The sequence below is a fragment of the Acinonyx jubatus genome, chromosome B4, assembly GCF_027475565.1.
Source record: "Acinonyx jubatus isolate Ajub_Pintada_27869175 chromosome B4, VMU_Ajub_asm_v1.0, whole genome shotgun sequence".
Taxonomy (NCBI): Eukaryota; Metazoa; Chordata; class Mammalia; order Carnivora; family Felidae; genus Acinonyx; species Acinonyx jubatus.
The window spans coordinates 38,859,239-38,878,422 of record NC_069387.1 but is presented as its reverse complement, the minus strand read 5'-3'; the positions used below and the strand labels follow the sequence as shown (position 1 = coordinate 38,878,422).

Here is a 19,184-nt window from a genome sequence, read left to right as displayed (position 1 = left end):
GAGCAGTATTTCAGAAAGACCCTTCTAGCAGCAATGTGGCATAAAATAACGATTAGACAAACTCTGAAATCAGACCTTAGTTTTAAATCCCAGCTCCACTACTGATTAGTTGTTTAACCTGGGGCAAGTTATTAACCTTTTTTTCATGTAATATGGAGATAATAACAGTACCATCTTCCTAGGGTTGTTGTAAGTATTAAATGAGTTCATATGCATAAAGTGCTTAAACCAGTGCCTTGTATAAGCCAAGGGTAAGTGTGTGCTAGACCTCATTCTCCTCTTTTGTAAAATGAAGAGTGATTTTGGTTATTTCTCATGAAACAAGAAAATCATGGACTTAGAAATGATGGAGAATGAGCAAGATGATGCTGAACTTAAAACGGTTAAAGGAATTGAAGATGTTTAACATGAGAGAAGATAAAATAAAATATCTAGGAGGTTAACAATTCTGATACTGCCATCATATACACTGGAATCAGATGACTAAATAAATGGACTACAGATGACAGGAACCAGGTTTCCCAATGTTGGACTGGAATTTATAGATAATCAAGATCAACATCAACATTATCACTACGTGATAATAGATTAGAGTTGGAGACATAAGTAGGAACTCATGTTTAACTCAATGTACATACAAATGGTTACACATAGTCATATTTATAAATATGTGTATATGCAAGGGTTAATATATGTGCGTGTGTGTGCGTGTGTGTGTGCTCACACACGCACACACATTTCTTTGTTTTATTAGCTTGAGAGGTCCTAAAAGAAATAACACCCCAGTAGAAACAAGGGAACCTAACACTCACAGCTTGGCTTTTAATACCATTCTCCAGTAAAAGGAACCAAGCTCCTTAGAGAAATGATTGGTTCTAGGACTGAAAAAATGTACAAGATGAGCCTGGAGTATCTTCTAGTGACATAAAGTAAGGAAGGAGTAAAAAAAAACACAAAAACAATAACAAAACAAAAAAACACATTGATGAGAGTGTGTCAAAGGGGCATAGGAACCAGCTGAAAAAGTTCCCAATGGCCAAAGCTGGAACAATTGTAGCAACAAAATAGTGTTGGTTTGTAACACAAACTTTAAAGCAAATATCTATGAATCCATACAGATATAAATGAATGATTTAATAAAGAAATTGGCAGAAGAAAAGAAACAAATCTTCCATGCAGAAGAGTACCTAATATATTATACAGATACTCCACCACAGAGGGTGGGAGCACAACTCCCCACTTCTTAAGCTGTGCATAGTGGCTGGTTTCCCAAAAGTATAACAAGGAAAGGAGAGAACAAAAGCAACTTTACAGGAGAAACCAGACAAACACTACCTCAGCCAGGTAATCTAGTCAACATCAGCAACCATGAAGCATGTAGATAGTAGGTGTCATTGATATAATTTGATGAAATGGCATTTTGCTTTAGTGGTCTTCTTCCCAAAGCCTACAACCCCAATCACATCATGAGAAAAACAGACAAATTCTGATAGAAAGGCAACCCACAATATACGTGGTCAGTATTCCTCAAAACTGGCAAGGTCATTGAAAACAACCAAAGTCTGAGAAACTATCACAGCCAAGAGGAGCTTAAGGGGACATGACAGTGAAATGTAATGTGACATCCTGCATAGGAACATGGATAAAGGACATTAAGTGACAATTAAGGAAATCTGCCTAAAGTGTGGAGTTTAGTTAAAAATGTATCGCTGTCAGTTCATTGTTGTAACTAAAATACCACACAAATACAAGATTTTTAATAGTAGGGGAAACTGGGTGTGAGGTCTGGAGTGGTATAAGGGAACTCTGTAGTAGCTTCTCAGCTTTTCTGCAAGTCTAAAACTGATCTTAAATAAGTATATTAATAAAACAAACAAAACCCCTGAGGGGAGGGGTGATATCAGAAGGGCTATTGCTTATGACTCAGTATGAACTTGCTCTACGTGATCTGAAGGATGGAATGAGGTCAAAGTGTGGGATTTATAGAGAGGTAGTTTCGAGTTCAATAAAAAGAAGGATTTTCTAGAGCTTAAATGGAACGGGAGTTCTTATGAGGTAGTGAGTTCTCCATCACTGGAAGTGCCAAGTCCACCTAATGAGCACCTGTGAGAAATGTGCATGGACTCGATGAGTGGGCAAGATGTAACCTTCAAAGTCCTATCTGTCTCAAGACTCATTCAAGTGACCCCTAGGAGTGCATCTTGAGTGCACCCGTCATCCTCTCATGGAACCAACGTTGAGGACCATCGTATAGAACAATGTTTCCCAACTTTGTCATACCACACCACACATAAAAAATTATATTTGTGTGACACTCTGGGGCAAAAAGAGGGGGCAGCTCATAGACAGATGCTACCAACACAGGGTTCCAGCTGCCTCAGGCTCATCTGCCCTGAGGGCTGCTGATCTCTACAACTGTGCACACCTCTACCAGTGTGTCCCACAAGTTTACAAACTTTCTGCTTGTCTCCAGCAGCTTCCTCAAGAGACACACGATGGCCCATAACAACATTTCATTCTATCGTGGTATCCCCAGGAGGCAGGAAGAAGAGGGTGTGATCTCCCATATTCGCAGTGGCAAAGCAGAATTTTTCCTTTAAGACCATGAGCTTTGTGGCACTGTTCTATGATCCCTGACTAATCTCTGAGCCAATGTAACAGGAATCTCTAACAGTCATGAGATCTATCTCCAAATTTAGCGTTCTCAGTGTAAAAAAATGTTTTATTCACAGGGTACATAGCATAGGCAGTGACTCCTATGCTGTCTAAAACCTGGGCACTGGCCCAAAACTAGAGAAGCCTCTGGAGGAGCCAGGAGATAAAAAGACAAGATATCTGAGGATGCCACCAGGGCCCTTTCACGGCTTCTTGTTATGAGCATCACTGTTTTTGGAGGCCTTCTCAACAGCCAGGATTGAACTATGAAGCTCCTCTATTTTCCAAATTTCTTATACAAACATGTACTGCTTTTATAATTTAAAAATACCGTTATTTAAAAACAATATTATAACAAAGAACTCTAAATGGTTCATTGCAACACTAGCAGGGAAAGGCGTGACAATGGCAGGGGGCACTCTTTCCGTGAGAGCCTGAAACAGAATCAAACCTGAGAAGACACTGTCAAGGAACCTGGACTCAGAGCCTCAGAGCATGGACACTGCACTGTACAGATCGAAAGAAGGGAGGGGAACCCCCGTGTTCACAAGTGGGTTCAAGTTGCTAGGAGACCCCTGTGTTCACAAGTGGGCTCAGGTTGCTAAGATTCCCCCATGTCTAGGCCCATATTCAAATATTGGGATTCTCCTTGGGTCTCCAGCTATTCTTGCTGTCACTGGGTGATGATCCAGAGGGTCTAGGCACTGCCCCAACATGCATGGTGAGAAGGCTGGTCGATCAGAAGCCTGGAGTCTCAAATCCTGACCCTGGGCCCCTCCTCTACCTGTCTTGTGTCTCTGTCTTCTGAGCTAGAGACTCTTAGGTTCTCACAGTTCTTTTGTTTTCTCAGCAAAAGAAAAAGGCAAATTCTATCTCACTACTTTGCAAAAGCCACCTCACCTTTCTCAAATAAAAGCTGAGTTTGGCTTAAAAGCTAATTCGAGGAAGGTGGGAAAGCTGAAACCCAGCTGAAAGCTCCACCCCCCACCCACATCCCCAACATTCAGGCAAAAGAGGTAACAGGTGCTAAACCATTCCAGTTGCTTATTCCTGTGACTTGCTCTCAAGGATTCTTCCAGGAACACCTAGGTCCTGCCTCCCAGGCCAGGAGGATATACAGAATCACAGAGTTGGGATGGACTTTACTGATGCATTCATTTTTAACATATTTACTGAGCGTATCTATGTGTCAGGCAGTGTGCTAAGCACAGATCACACAGTCCAGAGGTTTCAAATTTACTGAAAAGCTCTTAAAATGTAGAATCTCCATCCTGACCCCAGACTCCTCAGTGGTGGGGCCTAGAAACCTGTATTTTTTAAAAAGTTTCCCAAGTGAGTAATGTGTAGCCAGAACGGGAGCCACAATCTAATGCCATCCCCTCCTTGGGAATTCATCTCTTCCTGCCTTGAAGTTGGCTTTCTTTTATGTCCTTGATGTTTATGTTTCCTTCCTTATTTTTTGTGAATTCTTATCTCCCCTGAGTAAGAGTGTACGGCAACAAACATGAGGCCCCTCAAGAGTTTTCCCTCTGGATGGTTCGTGTAGGGGGTCCCCACAGTGCCTAGCCATGTGTTAACATCCATGGCACCCATAGTCACAAGAGCCTGGACTGAGCTGAGACCACCTGCAGAGACAATCTTGCATTTGCTGGGTGTCTGGGATGGGGGCAGGGCATGTCATCTTCCTTGCTGGTACAGTGGGATTAGCTATAGGCTGCTTCTAATGAAGGCTGCCTCTTCGTATGTTGTCACAGGGGCGTGCCTTTGTTATAAATGTGGATTATTCAACACAAGCTGACTGCAGTAAGCACAACCTCCCACTTGCAGGACTGAATGAAAATATTTTCAGAAACTTGCAAATTATCATTTATGATTTCCTACCATGGGTGGCATAATTGTGTGAGAATGGAGATATCCCTCCAAGACTCTGCCCACCATATCCCTAGTTTAGGCACCTGTTGTAATGGTCTCCTAAGCACTACCCTGCCCCTTTCCCAATCCATCCTCTACTGCCTAAGACCTCATAAATTAAACATGAACCTCTGATCTTGTTGCTGCACTCCTTAAACCTCCCCAATGACTTCCCAGGGCATGGATGTCCTGGCATATAAACCTTCCCAGCTTCATCCCTTGTCATGGCCTTGGCCCTGACCTTTTGGCTCCAGAAATAATGAATGCCTTGCAGTTCTCAAACACTTTGTTGGTTCACATCTCAGCACTTCTGCTCCTGCTGTTTCTGCTTGGAATATTCTCTCATTGCCCAGTTGTCACCTTCCTCCATTCCAAGTCCTTGTCATTGAACTTTGTCATTGTCCTTGAACTTCCAAGTTCAAGTCCCAGCCAAAGTGCCACATTCTCCATGAAGCCTCCATAGCCACTGCATGTGTAACTTTCCCACTACCCCATGCTTCATACTTGCTCTGACCACAGCACCTGCAAAGGTTTGTTACACAAGGTTGTCTTACATCTGCCTTCTTCTGCCAGACTATGAGACCCTCTAATAAAAAATCTGAGTCTTATTTCAGAATCCCAAGCCTAACATGGTATCTCACACATAGTAGTCACTTAAATATTTGCTAAAGGAAGGAAGGGAAGGAGAAGGGGCAGACTGAAGGAGCAGGAAATCCCTAGTACTTGTTCTCAAAGACTTGAGCTGACTCTCAGTCACCTGGGATGATGAGGGAGAATAAGACGAGCTGAGGGCAAAGTACAGGCTAACAGCACCCTTCCACACCCAGGTGAGATGTATGTGATATTCCTCAAACACCCATGGCTTCCCAAGAATAGGGGAAAGGAAAGTAAATGGTTGACTGACAGAGATCACAGTCATGCAGGATGGGAGTCTCCTTTGTTTACAGATAACTCAGCAAACTGCAAGAAAAAGGCAATTTTATCAATAGCCTAATATCCAGAAACCTATAGACTCTGTTTCCTGGAGCCCTAATATCACCCTCATCAAGAGGTAAGGGGGGGGTTAAGTGCTTGCCATAGTGATATGGGAAACAAAGACAAATGAAAAATTAAATTTCCTTACTGCCTACAGCCTATGGACAAGTTCTTGAAACAAGCAGAGTGACCTTCCTCTAGGAGCTCAGCTGACTCGATGATGACGCTTTGCTAGGGGCAAAAGGGAACCTTGGCTTAATATTATCCTGACACCCCACCCCCTCAGGATCCTGTAAATCTACTTTAACATATACAAATTCCTTTGGAAACTTCTTTTATCTCAACTCCCCCAAGATTTATGCTGAGAATCATACTCCAAGCTTATAGCCCCCTGATATACATCTGAAGGATCCCATGATGGAGGTTTTACTAACCAGTAATAAATGACGTCTTTCTAACAACAGCTAGCCCCTCAAGGTCCTGGAAACCTTGCTTCCAAAATTCCTTAGATAATTATGCTGTCCCTAACACCCCCCCAACCTGAAGGTATATAATCACTCTTCACAACCCCAGTGCAGCTCTTTCTGTCCATGGGTCCTGTCCCTGTGCTTTAAGAAAATCACCTTTTTTTGCACCAAAGATGTCTTCAAGAATTCTTTCTTGGCCATTGGCTCCAAATCCCACCATCACCCCAAAACCCCATCAGGGAGGCAGTTGAGCTTGGATGTCAGCGTCTCTGCCTTGTTGATAGTCCACTCTCTCCCTCATGTCACCACATTCCTTCTCCTAGTGGCTTCCTCTCCCACCAGGGGCCAGTGCTCTCCTGCTCCCTGGCACTTCCTTTTGGAAGGAATGCCTCCTAGTCAGCAAATGCACACAAGAGAATTCCCCTGTCCATACCCTCTTCTCAAAGGTAGTTTCATTTTCAAAGAGAAAGCCTAGAAAAGAACATATTTTGGTGCAAATGAATGAATCTCTATTCACAGAAGACTTCCTGGTGCTGGGGAACTAGATGAAAGAGAAATCCCATGTCCTGCATCAGTGCCCTCTCCCTGGTGGCACTGTGCCTTCCTCTTCTCTACTTTGCATTCTCCTCAAGCCAAGCCCCCACAACAACATGTGTGGTTTACCCCTCCATCACAGGGGAGTATATTTTCTGCCCCTTCATAGATAGCTAAAGGATAATAGGTCAGGTCCCTTTGCAGGGCTCATTAGAACAGAACCTCAAGGCTCACTGTCTCATCTTATTACCTTGGACAGAGCCCTGGGTGTCCCCCTCATTGGCAAAGTTCAAGGGAGAATGCAACTGGACTCTCAGCAGGCATCAAGGCCACCCTGGTCTCCTGCCCCTGGGCCACCCAGCCTTTTCAGAAAGGCACACTTCCATCATACCACCCCACCTTGATCATACCTCACAGGCTATTTTTCTATTTTCTCAGCTGGCTCCTCCTTGTCTCTTCCTCTTCCCTGTTACTTAAAAAAAAAATAAAAATCCCCCAGTGCATGGCCAGGGTTGGATGAAGCTCAAGTTTGATGATATCAAATCACAGCTTCCTCCTTGCAGACTCCATAATCCCTTCCCAGAAGCCAGAACAACTGAGAATTCAAAACAAATGCATTAATGCAGAGAAAGGGTGTGATGAGAAGAGAGAAAAAAATCTTTGGGGATTCTATATAGAGCACAACAAGTTTGACAATTAGGCCCATCAGAGCACCATGAGAGCTGGGAGAAAGAGGCGGTTGCTAGGCTCCTCACATCCCCAGCTAAGGCATTAAGCTACTATCACTGCACAGAGCTTAGGCAAATTGCAGCATCTCTCCCATGGCTGGCTACTTCTAGCTAAGCTTCTGCCCTGAAAGCCCCTTTGGTGTGTGAAGAAGCCCAGGATGCCTGGACAGAAAAGAGTAGCCTCTTGCTTATACTCACAGCCAAGCCTGGACTCAGGAGACCCATTAGAAGAGTGAACACAGCCAACCACTTGGGAGGGCCAGACTTTGATCTCACTGATCCAGTATCCTCTCTGGAGTCCTGCCCACCAGGCTGTGTCCCTGGTGAAGGTGGAAGAAGGAGAGCCTTGGCATCCTTAGGGCTTGAGGGAGGGGCAAGAGCTTGAGTCTGAAAGCCCAGATGCTTGGTGCCATTTTCTAATGGACTTAGTGCATGGCCTAGGGGGAGACATATCCCTTCTGATCTTCTGATAAATGAAGTTTGGACACTTATGGTGCTGGAAGCCACCTTAGGAATCTGTAATCAAATGCCCTCATTTCACAAATGGAGAAAGGGAAGTTAAGGAGGCTATCCAAGTGACCTGTCCAAGATAACACAGCAGTAGCAAACCTGAGTCAAGAATCTATGCCACCAAGTGCCTTTTTACTGTACCATGCTGCCATCAGATGATGTCTGACCTCTTTTGTGTTCTGCCATGAAACTGAATGGGAAGAGATTATAAAGCATTTCCCCTCCAAAGGTCTCTAAATACAAAATAAGATTATGCCTTTATTCTGATGGTGCCTGGATAAAGTTGCCAATAGACAGAAACATTCAGAAAGCAAGAATTTATTCTATAAATTAGACACTAAATTCTTGCCAATAAAAAGTAGATTTATGCATCCTCTAAGAGTTAGAGCAGCTGATTTCTAAGGTTCTATTCCCATTGATTCAGATTCATCCAATGCATTTGCAAAAGTTATTCCTTCTGCCTGAAATGCCTGCCTTCCAACTCACCACACAGCCTCTTTGCATAACCCCAGCAGGACATCATTCACTTTGAAAAAAAATGTGAATAATGAGCCCTATAACTTGTACCCCTTGATGGGACTGTAGCTGATTGGCATGCCATTGAAGCACGATCATGTACCTGGGCAGTAACAACATCTTAAGAAAACTTTCTCTAGGCCCTCATAGAATTTTGTTTCTACTTTAGTGACTACACTAACCATGCCCTATTGTCATGTATCTTTTTACATGTTTATGTCCCTCACTATACTATGCACACACAAAAAGGAGATATATATGTTTATTTTTGTGTCCTAGCACTGAGGATAATGCTTGGCCCAAAGTTAGCTCTCAATAAACACTTGTGGGATGGTTTATGAAAGAATTCATCCATCAAAGGTCTTTAAAGCTTCACAGAAGAGAAAAAAAGTACTTGACTCTAAAGTCAGATATTCACTGGAATTCTTACTCTGCTACTTGCCAATAGTGTGACCTTGGCAAGCGATTTGTCTTCTCTCAGGCTCAGTTTCCTTTTCTGTAAAATAAGACTAGTAACCTTACAGTAAAACTAAAAACAAAAACAAAGCACGCATGCACACAGACACACACAAAAATAAGGTACTGTAAGAACTAGCAGAGACTATAGATACCAGAATCAGAAACCTTCCCCCTCAAAAGCTCCAAAAACTGAAATTATCAGGTAAAAACTGAAAAACAATCATGTGTGATACGCTTAAAGAAATAAAAAAGACTAAAATATAAGCTACCATGCAAATAACCAGATTTAAAAATAAATAAATTAGAACTTGGAAAAATAAAAAATATATATAAAAATTGAAACTTAAACCTTGATGAATGGACTTAATAAAAAATATTTAAGCAAAAAAGGCAGAACCAGGCACTTCACAGAAGAGGAAACACAAATGCCAATTAACATACAAAAAAAGACTCAATCTCATTAATCATCATCAAAATGCAAATCAAAATACATTAAGATATTGGTACCCATCTACCAAACTAGCACATAGAAAGCCATACAATAACAAGTGATAGAAAGGATGAGGAACCATTAGAACTCACACATACTGCTGGCCGCAAAGTACTTTGATACCAATGTTTTAGAAAAGAGTTTGGCGTTATCCAGTAACGTTAAGCATCTACATACCCTGATACCCAGCAATTTCCCTCTTAGGTGTCTACTCTAGAAACCCTGCATATATGCACTAGCAGATGTGCACAACAACATTCATAGCAGCACAATTTTTGATAGCAGAAACCAGCAAAAAACCACATGCCATCACCTGCAAAACTGCAAGAAGTGTGATATGCCCATACAATTGAATACAGCAGTGAAACTGATTTATAAACAGGTTCCTGTGAACAGAAGGATTGATATGGACAGTACCTAAGGGACATAGGCACTGAGCAATCAGAATGGAGACCTGATCAATCCAAGCCAGATGCTGTACCAGGGTATGCTGACTTAGTACTGGGCCTGAGAAGTGACTGTAGAACAAAAAATGAACAGCACGATTCCATGTATATAAATCCAAAAACATGCAAAATTAAACAATACATAGTTTAGAAGGATTATAAACATGTAGAGAAAGAAATGAAATAACATGTAAAAGAGTGGTTACCTCAGAGGGGTCAATGTAACGTAAGATGGGGAGAGACACATAGGAGACTTCTTCCTTAAACTTCCTTAAACTGTGTAATATATACCCACAAGGGTGTTCATTGCATTATTATTCTTTACACCCTACACACATACTTAAATATTCTTTTAGATATTCAATACTTAATAATAATTTTTAAAAAGCATTAATGAATTATAGATAAAATCTGAATCCCGATTTCAGTTTTTATTAGTAGAATGGTTTTAGGTAACTTGCTTAATCTAATCTCTTTGTATCTCAGTTTCCTCCTCTATAAAGTGGGGGTGATAACTGCCTCAATATTGCTGAAAGAAGCAAAGGTAAAAGGCTAAACATACATAGGGGAGGAGGTCGTATTTCTAACATATCCATATCTCCACCTCCAATGTCACTTTCAATGGAAGTTGCCTATTCAGTCTGATTAATTCTGATACTCAGAGAAACTCTCCATGTCTGCCTGTTTCACTTCCTTGTCACAGCAACAGAAGGCAATCTGCAGTCTTTCTCTCTCCAAACCAAGAGCACCAAAGGGAATGCAAAACAAAGGAACTGGTACTTATTATGTAGATCTCAGAAGGAAGCATGAGTCCCAATGAGAAAATGGGAAAAAGTAAGTAAGCACTCTCCTTTGGGAATGGATGTGTTGGCTTTCTCTCTTCAGCTATAATTGACTGTGACTTCTGTTTCTTTGCAATACCCAATGGTCAGAATGCTTGTTTTTCCTATGGAGCACCAATAAAGAAATGAGATGGTGTAAACCCTCAGATCTTTTTTCACTGTGGAAGACTCATTACTAAGTCTGTCTGCTACATGAAACCCCTTTCTGTTCAATGAAGAGGAGGGAAGGTAAAAGAAATCAATATTGAATGGCCCTCCGCCGGCAAGCTCATCCTCTTATCTCATTAATTTCCACCGCAACGGGAGAGGGGGTTTCTAGGAATAACTATACCAAGTTTCACAACCAAGAAAGAGCCTTAACAATCTAACCAAGGTCTCATAGCTGGTGTCTAAATAGACATCTGTCCCCACATGATAGAAAAGAACTTAAAAAAAAAAAAAGTGTTCATAATCCCAAGAGATTCTGATTTCAGTGGCCTTTAAAACCTTTCCCAAGTGGGGCACCTGGGCGGCTCAGTCGGTTGAGCATCCGACTTCAGCTCAGGTCACGATCTTGCGGTCCGTGAGTTCGAGCCCCGCATCAGGCTCTGGGCTGATGGCTCAGAGCCTGGAGACTGCTTCCGATTCTGTGTCTCCCTCTCTCTCTGTCCCTCCCCCATTCATGCTCTGTCTCTCTCTGTCTCAAAAATAAATAAACGTTAAAAAAAATTAAAAAAAAAAAACCTTTCCCAAGTGATTTTAAATATCCAATCAACATTGAGAACCACTGGTCTAATTCCATCTCAGCTCTCACTGATGAGGAAAATAAGGGCTGGTCTGTACCATTCTCGGCATTAACCTGCAACACCTGACCTTTCTATAAAGAATTCCAATTTTAAGCTTCAGGAGAGATGGGATTGTTTTGTTTTTTTGTTTTGTTTTGTTTTGTTTTCTTTTGATCTGTTTTGTTCTCCACATCCCCAGCACCTAGAACAGTGCCTGGAATGAGTAGGCACTCCATAAATAATTGTAGAGAGAAAAAATAAATAAACACTTTCCTGGTTTCTATTCCACAAGTACACATTGAGTTTTAATCTGTGTGAGGCACTGTCCTAGGTTCCAGGCATTTAGCACTGAACCAGACAAACAATATCTATGCTGTTACGGCACTTCTGTTCAAGAACAGCACTATTCAATAGAAACATCATGCAAGCCACGTGTGAAATTTTACATTTTCTGGTAGCCACATTTAAAAAAATAAAAAGAAACAGGTGAAATTAATTGTTATGTATTTTATTTGACACATCATTTGCAGAACACTACCTTAACATGTAATCAGTATAAAAATTTTTACAGTGTTATCAAGGTGTTAACATGCTACAAAACCCACCCAATTATAAAAAGTTATCAGTAAGGTACTTTACATTCATTTCCTCACACCAAGTCTGTGAAACATGGTGTGCATCGTTCACAATGGCAGCATACCTCCAATTGGACAAGACCCATGTCAAGGGCTCCGTAGCCTTACATGGCCAGTGGCTGTACTATTGGTCAGTGTAGTTCCACAGGGTGAGGCAGACAGTAAACAAGTACACAAACAAATACAGAATATAATTAGAAAGGGTGTTGAGAAAGGCTTATCTAAGGAGGTGGTACTCAGAAATCAAGTGACTGGAAGGATAGAGGATAAATAACAGAACCTGTTCTTCCAGTGCTGAAAATAGAAAATGTATCTTTAGAGGGCTTAGTTAGGAAGTCCTTTGTAGCTCCAATTCATCAACTGTCAGAAAAGCTGTAAAGTAACACTCTATATTAACAGAGTTCCCTTCCCCAGACTTCTCCCAGGTTCTACTCCTAAATGGTCTAAGAGAGACCCCGGAGTGCTGCTAGGTCCTCCAGGCCCAGAAGCTGGCCGTTAGGCAACACGTTTTCTATGAACAGAGTTACGGAAGAGCCAGATATCATCCAACCTACTAGCTGAGATAACTGTGGTCCAGAAGAGAGGATGTTCCCGCTGCTGGCAGTCAGGACAAACTATAACACAGGAGCATTTTCCTCAAGTGCGGAGAGATCCTGTGTCATTGGGAGCCACTGTGAGAGCCCTGGGACCTTTGCCAGCTAAGTGGAGAGGACAGGGACTCTCCACAGGCATCCAAGGCAAATGACTTCCTGCAGAGATCTCTCTGTGGCAGATGGCTCTTTAATATTTAGTCAAATGGATGGGGGCATTTTTTAAAGCATCCTACATTACTATCCAGCGATCACCCTGTTGTCTTAAATCCAGGTGAAATCAATTATTAAAAACAACATTTTAAAACTCTCTTAGCTGGGGCACCTGGGTGGCTCAGTCCGTTAAGCGCTCGACTCTTGGTTTTGATTATGATCTCAAAAGGTTCGTGAGTTTGAGCCTTGCATCAGGCTCTGTGCTGACTGCAGATTCTCTCTCTCTCTCTCTCTCTCTCTCTCTCTCTCTCTCTCTCTGTCCCTTCCCTGCTTTCTCACTCATGCTCTCTCTCTCAAAATAAATAAACTAAAAAAAAAAAAAAACTCCCTTAGCTGAAATACTACCAAGATCCATATTTAAAATAAATATTTAATTATTATTATAAATATTATAGTTATAACTTAGAAGATTAAATATTGTGAAAAAAATATACATTATTATCAATTCATTCAAAAATTCAAAATATTTTTTCCAACACTTGCTTGGGGCAGTTGATAGGCTGAAATTCAGAGCACTCTTCTCATCTTCCATGTGTTTTTAGGTCAAGAGATTATAATTCCTTCTTTTCATCCTCCAATTAATATGATTATCCACTGAAACCCAAGATTTCACATTTTGTGGATGGTTATTGACTTGTTTTCATTTCCTTACTTAAGCCTATTCAGCTCAACTGGATAAGAAGTCCATTGGGGAAAATGAACAGATGGTGAAATGACATTTATTTATGGCCCATAAGAATAATTACCAATGTAAAGACAATAGTTATAAGTTTAGATGGTATTTTTTATTATTGATTTTTTTTAAAGTAGGCTTCATGCCCAGCGCAGAGCCCAACATGGAGCTCAATGTAGGGCTTGAACTTATATGACCCTGAGATCAAGATCTGAGCTGAGATCAAGAGTTGGACACTTAACCGACTGAGCCACCCAGGTGCCCCTAGACAGTATTTCTAAATGGTATTGTCAATTGCTGGCAGTTACAAAAAATACAACATAAATGAATTTTTATTCAGCATGATTTTTAAATTTTTTTGGACAATTCTTGTTGTGGCAACTATAGCAGAATAGGTTTTCCTTAAAATTAATATAAATATATGAAGGAATTTTATAGGACAACATTTAACAGAGTTGACCTGACTCAGCAAAGAGGCAATGAATAGAGTGGTTAAGAATATGGGTTTGGGGCTCTGGGTGGCTCGGTGGGTTAAGGGTCCAACTTTGGCTCAGGTCATGATCTCACAGTTTGTGAGTTCAAGAGCCACACTGGACTCCAAACTGGTAGCCTGGAGCCTGCTTGGGATTCTCTCTCTCCCTCTCTCTCTCTGCCCTTCCCCCACTCATGCTCTGTCTCTCTCAAAATAAATAAACATTAAAAAAAAGAATATGGATTTGAATTCCATCTGCCACTCAATGGTTTATGGCCATGGCTAATTAACTTCACTTGAATCTCAGAAATCGGGATAATAATTGTACTTGCCTCTAAGATTCATGTGAGAGTCATCCAAGCACTCAGTAAACAGGAGCTCAAGCAGATTAAAACAAATGTAAGTTGCAAAACTCATGGTGATTTTTCTAAGTCATGACCAAGACCATTCTGTTTGTATAATAGTTTTAAATGTGAACAGAATGTTGTCTTTATTATCCTGTTTGATGTAGATTTACTATTTTAAATTAAATATTAATTTTTGCTTTGTCAAAAGAAATGTTTTAGGTATTAATAAATTTTTGTACCTATGAATTATAAAATAATGGTTTTGTTGTATGTGATAATGGCAGGGATAAGGATGGGGAACAACGGACATCAGGATTCATTTTTATGAGTTATAACCCTGAGGGGGAGAAGGCCAGGGTTAAATCAGCAACACTGCTTGGAGGAGGTGACCTAATAGTCATAATTTTAAGGAGGTGGTGTGTGATCTACAGGGAGGAAAACTTTCACCAGGCCTCAGATAGGCTGCTGAACTCCAGTTCTTCAAAGCATTGACACGAGCAGGACTCAAGGTCAAACCTAATGCCCCAGACTCAAGTTTGCCACAGAATTTTCAGAGCAAGGACCCCAAATAATACGATCTTTTGAGGAAAGTGTGAAATTAAAACTGAGGGCATTAGATGAAAAAGTACGCCTGATTTAGAAGTAGATCTTGTGATCACAAAGTCACCACATCACAAAATTACCTTCAGTGCTGTGGCATTTTACTAGTTTTGAAGTAAAAAGGAAGGCACCATGTCTGTGTTAGGGAACACACACACACACACACACACACACACACACACACACAGACGTTTTCTGGAAATTTCTTGCATACATGTTTGGAACATTCTGGGACACTTCTAGTGTGGTTCCAGAAATACGGAGCACAATACAAGACACTGTAGAAGAGACATAGCCTCAGGCTACCTGTTCGATGAAGGCCCTGCAGTTCTGGAGTTCATGACACTACACTCTGGCCCTGTAGCCAATTTCCCTCCAAGCCCGCCCAGACCTGGCTCTACCAACCAGCCTGGTCCCCCCACAGTTCCCTTCCCCTCACACTGTCATCAGAGGTGCTTGGGGCACAGTGGTCACCACTGGGTCCAGGGTCCCCAAGTCTTCATAATGATACCCCTCCTCCCCAAATGAAATTCAAGGATCTTTACCTTCACAGGGTTGACATCCTGTTTCTTTCTTGTTTTCAAAACCGGGAAGGATGTTAAACTGCATTTCCTTGGCTTTTTAGCATCCATTGTAGTCCTACAGGAGGAAGGGTAGAAAGAAAATTGGCAGTAGGAGCAAAGTGTCGGTAATGGCCCCAACACCCAAGGCGGGAAGAACACAGGGCAGGCTTGGAGACAGAAGTAGGTGGCGGGCCTGAAACAGTGACTGAGTCTCTGTTACTCCTTTTGTTTCCCTTCTGGTGACTGATGATGTCAGAAGAGGGGGCGTCTTGGCATGAGACTTTGGGTGCTCAGAGCAGAGGGAGATGGCAGCCAAGGAAGAAAGATGAGCTAATAATGTGGCCAGCAGTTTAGGACACCAAACAAAAAGACCCATTTCCTCTAGCTCACTGCAAAGTAAAACATTCTCTTGCCACACACACCTTACACTCTGAAAGATACATACATTAGCAGTTACTTGGTAGCTGAATGCCTATAGAAAAAGAAAAAAAGGACAATTGGTAGAAATGCTTTCCCTGGATCTCATTTAGCCATTTTTGCACCTTCTTTACTCAGGGCACAGCTCCATGAATAATGAACTCGCTGCAAGAGGAAGAACTAATTCAACTTAAGTTTATGGCATCTAGAGTGGTGATTTATGTGAGTGGAAGAGTCTTAGAGGCTCTCATGCCACTGCTACACACCTGTTCCACAAGCAGATGGATGCTGGAACTCTGCTTTGTGTCCCTTGGAAGTCCCTTGTCAGCCTCCAACTCTAGCAAGAGCCAAGGGAATCGGGAATATATGAATAAGGACAGAAAGGGAATCAGTGCAAATGTTATCCTGGCTTCTGCCTACCATTCCATTGTTTAGGTTCTTACAGACACTATAATAGTGACAGCATCACAATTTTGAAATTATTCAGAGGACTGAAGACAAGTCACGTCCACTGTTCTTTCAGCATAATGTTGGAAAATCAGAAATTACTTGTCTCTATATAAGGAGAAGTTTAAAAATGCAGCAATATGTATTATAGACTATGATGCGATCATTTAAAAAATGAAGCAAATTTCTATGTATGCCTGTAATATATTGAATAAAACAGAATAACATGAATGATTCCATATTTATTTAAGGAAAACCAAGATGTCTGCATGACTTTACACAGGCATATTGAGGAATATAGAAAATTAAACCATAAAGTTAATTACCTTTGAGGGACAGAGCTGAGAGAGGGGGGTGGGGACTTTAATTTTAACACACACACACACACACACACACACACACACACACACACAATATAAAAAAAGTCCTTCCCCCCAACCGTGCAAGAGGGTTCCTGTTTCGTGCCCCCATGTTTATAGTGGCACTTCCAACAATAGCCAAATTATGGAAAGAGCCTAAATGTCCACCAACTGACGAATGGATAAAGAAGATGTGGTTTATATATATAATGGAATACTACTTGGTAATGAGAAAGAATGAAATCTGGCCATTTGCAGCAACATGGATGGAACTGGAGAGTGTTATGCTAAGTGAAATAAGTCAGTGAGAGAAAGACAGATACTATATATGTTTTCACTCATATGTGGATCTTGAGAAATTTAACAGAAGACCATGGGGGAGGAAAAGGGGGAGAGAAAGGTACAGAGAGGGAGGGAGGCAAACCATAAGAGATTCTTGGATACTGAGAACAAACTAAGGGTTGATGGGGGATGGGGGAGAGGGGAAAGTGGGTGACGGGCACTGAGGAGGGCACTTGTTGGGATGAGCACTGGGTGTTGTATGGAAACCAATTTGCCAATAAATTAAATAAATAAATAAATAAATAAAGCCCTATGCAAACAGTATGGAGGCTCCTCAAAAAATTAAAAATAGAACTACCCTATGACCCAGCAATTGCACTACTAGGTATCTACCTAAGCGATACAGGTGTGCTATTTTGAAGGGGCACAGGTACCCCAATGTTTATAGCAGCACTATTGACAATAGCCAAAGTATGGAAAGAGCCCAAATGTCCATCGATGGATGAAGCGATAAAGAAGATGTGGCATATATATATACAATGGAGTATTACTCAGCAATCAAAAAGAATGAAATCTTGCCATTTGCAACTAGATCAAATCAAAAAGAATGAAATCTTGCCATTTGGATGGAACTAGAGGATATTATGCTAAGCAAAATTAGTCAGAGAAAGACAGATATCATATGACTTCACTCATGAGGACTTTAAGATACAAAACAGATGAACATAAGGGAAGGGAAGCAAAAATAATATAAAAACAAGGAGGGGGACATAACATAACAGACTCTTAAATACAGAGAACAAACTGAGTGTTCCTGGAGGGGCTGGGGGTGGGGGGAATGGCTAAATGGGTAAGGGGCATTAAGGAAGACACTTGTTGGTGTGAGCACTGGGTGTTATACATAGGGGATGAATCACTGGAATCTACTCCTGAAACCATTATTGCACTATATGCTAACTAACTTGCATGTAATTAATTAATTAATTGATTGATTTAAAAGTCCTATGCAAAAGCAAACAAAAAGTAATAGTTGCTTCTCTTCAAATGATCATAATGTCCCTTCTTTCTTCCCTTCCTTCTTTCATTTCTACAAACATTGCTGAGATAATTCCTCTGACAAACCAGACATGGCCTCTGCCCTCAAGGAGAGTTTGTAATCTAGGAGGGGAGACACATGGACATTACAACGTACATGATCATTACAATGCACGTGATCATGGCATTAATAGAGGCCTGTGCAAAGAGCTAATGGAGCACACTTCCAGGGATGACTAACGTCTGTTGGAAGAGCTGAGGAAGCCTCTGCACTTAAGCAGAGTAGAATTGTCCTTGCGGAATAAACAGGACAGGAATGGAGTCAAGGGCAGTTGGAGAAGACTGTGTAGGCACAAAAAGTATGAAAGAGCAGTGCCTTCTCCAGAAAGTGTGAGTACATGGACATTGCTGGTGGAGGGCCAGAGAGCTGGTTAGACTGTAAAGAAAGGGTCGCATGGTTTATTCTAAGCCTGAAAAAATCAGACTTGTACTTTAGGATCATCTCTCTGGCAATGCCATGGAGCAAGGTTTGGAGGAGCTCAAGTAGGAAGCTGTCTGGAGCATCTAACGCAAGACATGATGCGGGCCTCAACCAAGGCAATGATAGTAGGACAGAGTGCAAGTGGGAACCTGGGATAATTTGGGGGACAGAACCGGTAGAATTTGGGCCATCAATCTGATGTGGAGGTTGTAAAATCTGAACACTGGGGAAGAATGAATATAATTCTTTCTGCCAGGGCTCTGTATCAAATGTTCCCTCCATCTACTTCCCAAGGATATGGGACACCATACAAGTCCACGTGCCTCTTTCCTGGCAAGTGGAGCTTTTTCTTCATTTCAGCTTCAGGTGCCCTGTCGGTGAAGACTACACAAAGACCTGAAGAAGATGCTGAGGGATCTTGGAGTCTCATCTCAGTGCTGCCCCCAGACAGATTCTGAGCAAGTCATGTGCCTTCTCGAGACTCAGTTTCCCCATTTGTAAGATTTGTAAAACTGGACCAGATGACTTCTGATGTCCCTTTCAGTTCTAAGCTTCTTTGATTCTAACTTTATTAAATATTGTCAGATTGGGGGAAAAATTCTATTGTGACTTTGGATAATTCTGTGGTTCTCAAAGACTATTTTGTGCCATTTTTCCCCTAAGAATGCATTCAATCTAACTTCCATTTAATCCATGACACTTAGTCCACACTCAAAGCTTCACAAATACAATGTTTTATCCTCAAAATAAGTGGTGAACTATGTAGAGTATGT

General features: G+C 41.4%; 1 protein-coding gene across 5 annotated transcripts in view; it reads right to left on the bottom strand.

Moving 5' to 3' along the window:
* DYRK4 (dual specificity tyrosine phosphorylation regulated kinase 4) overlaps positions 1–19,184 on the bottom strand; it is a 52,008-nt gene that overhangs the window by 30,102 nt on the left and 2,722 nt on the right. For all 5 annotated transcript variants that reach the window (XM_027074083.2, XM_027074085.2, XM_027074086.2 and 2 more), the window contains exon 3: positions 15,373–15,466. In XM_027074083.2, the coding sequence (XP_026929884.1) occupies positions 15,373–15,459 (87 nt within the window). In that variant the 5' untranslated portion in view covers positions 15,460–15,466. The remainder of the gene's footprint in view (positions 1–15,372; positions 15,467–19,184) is intronic.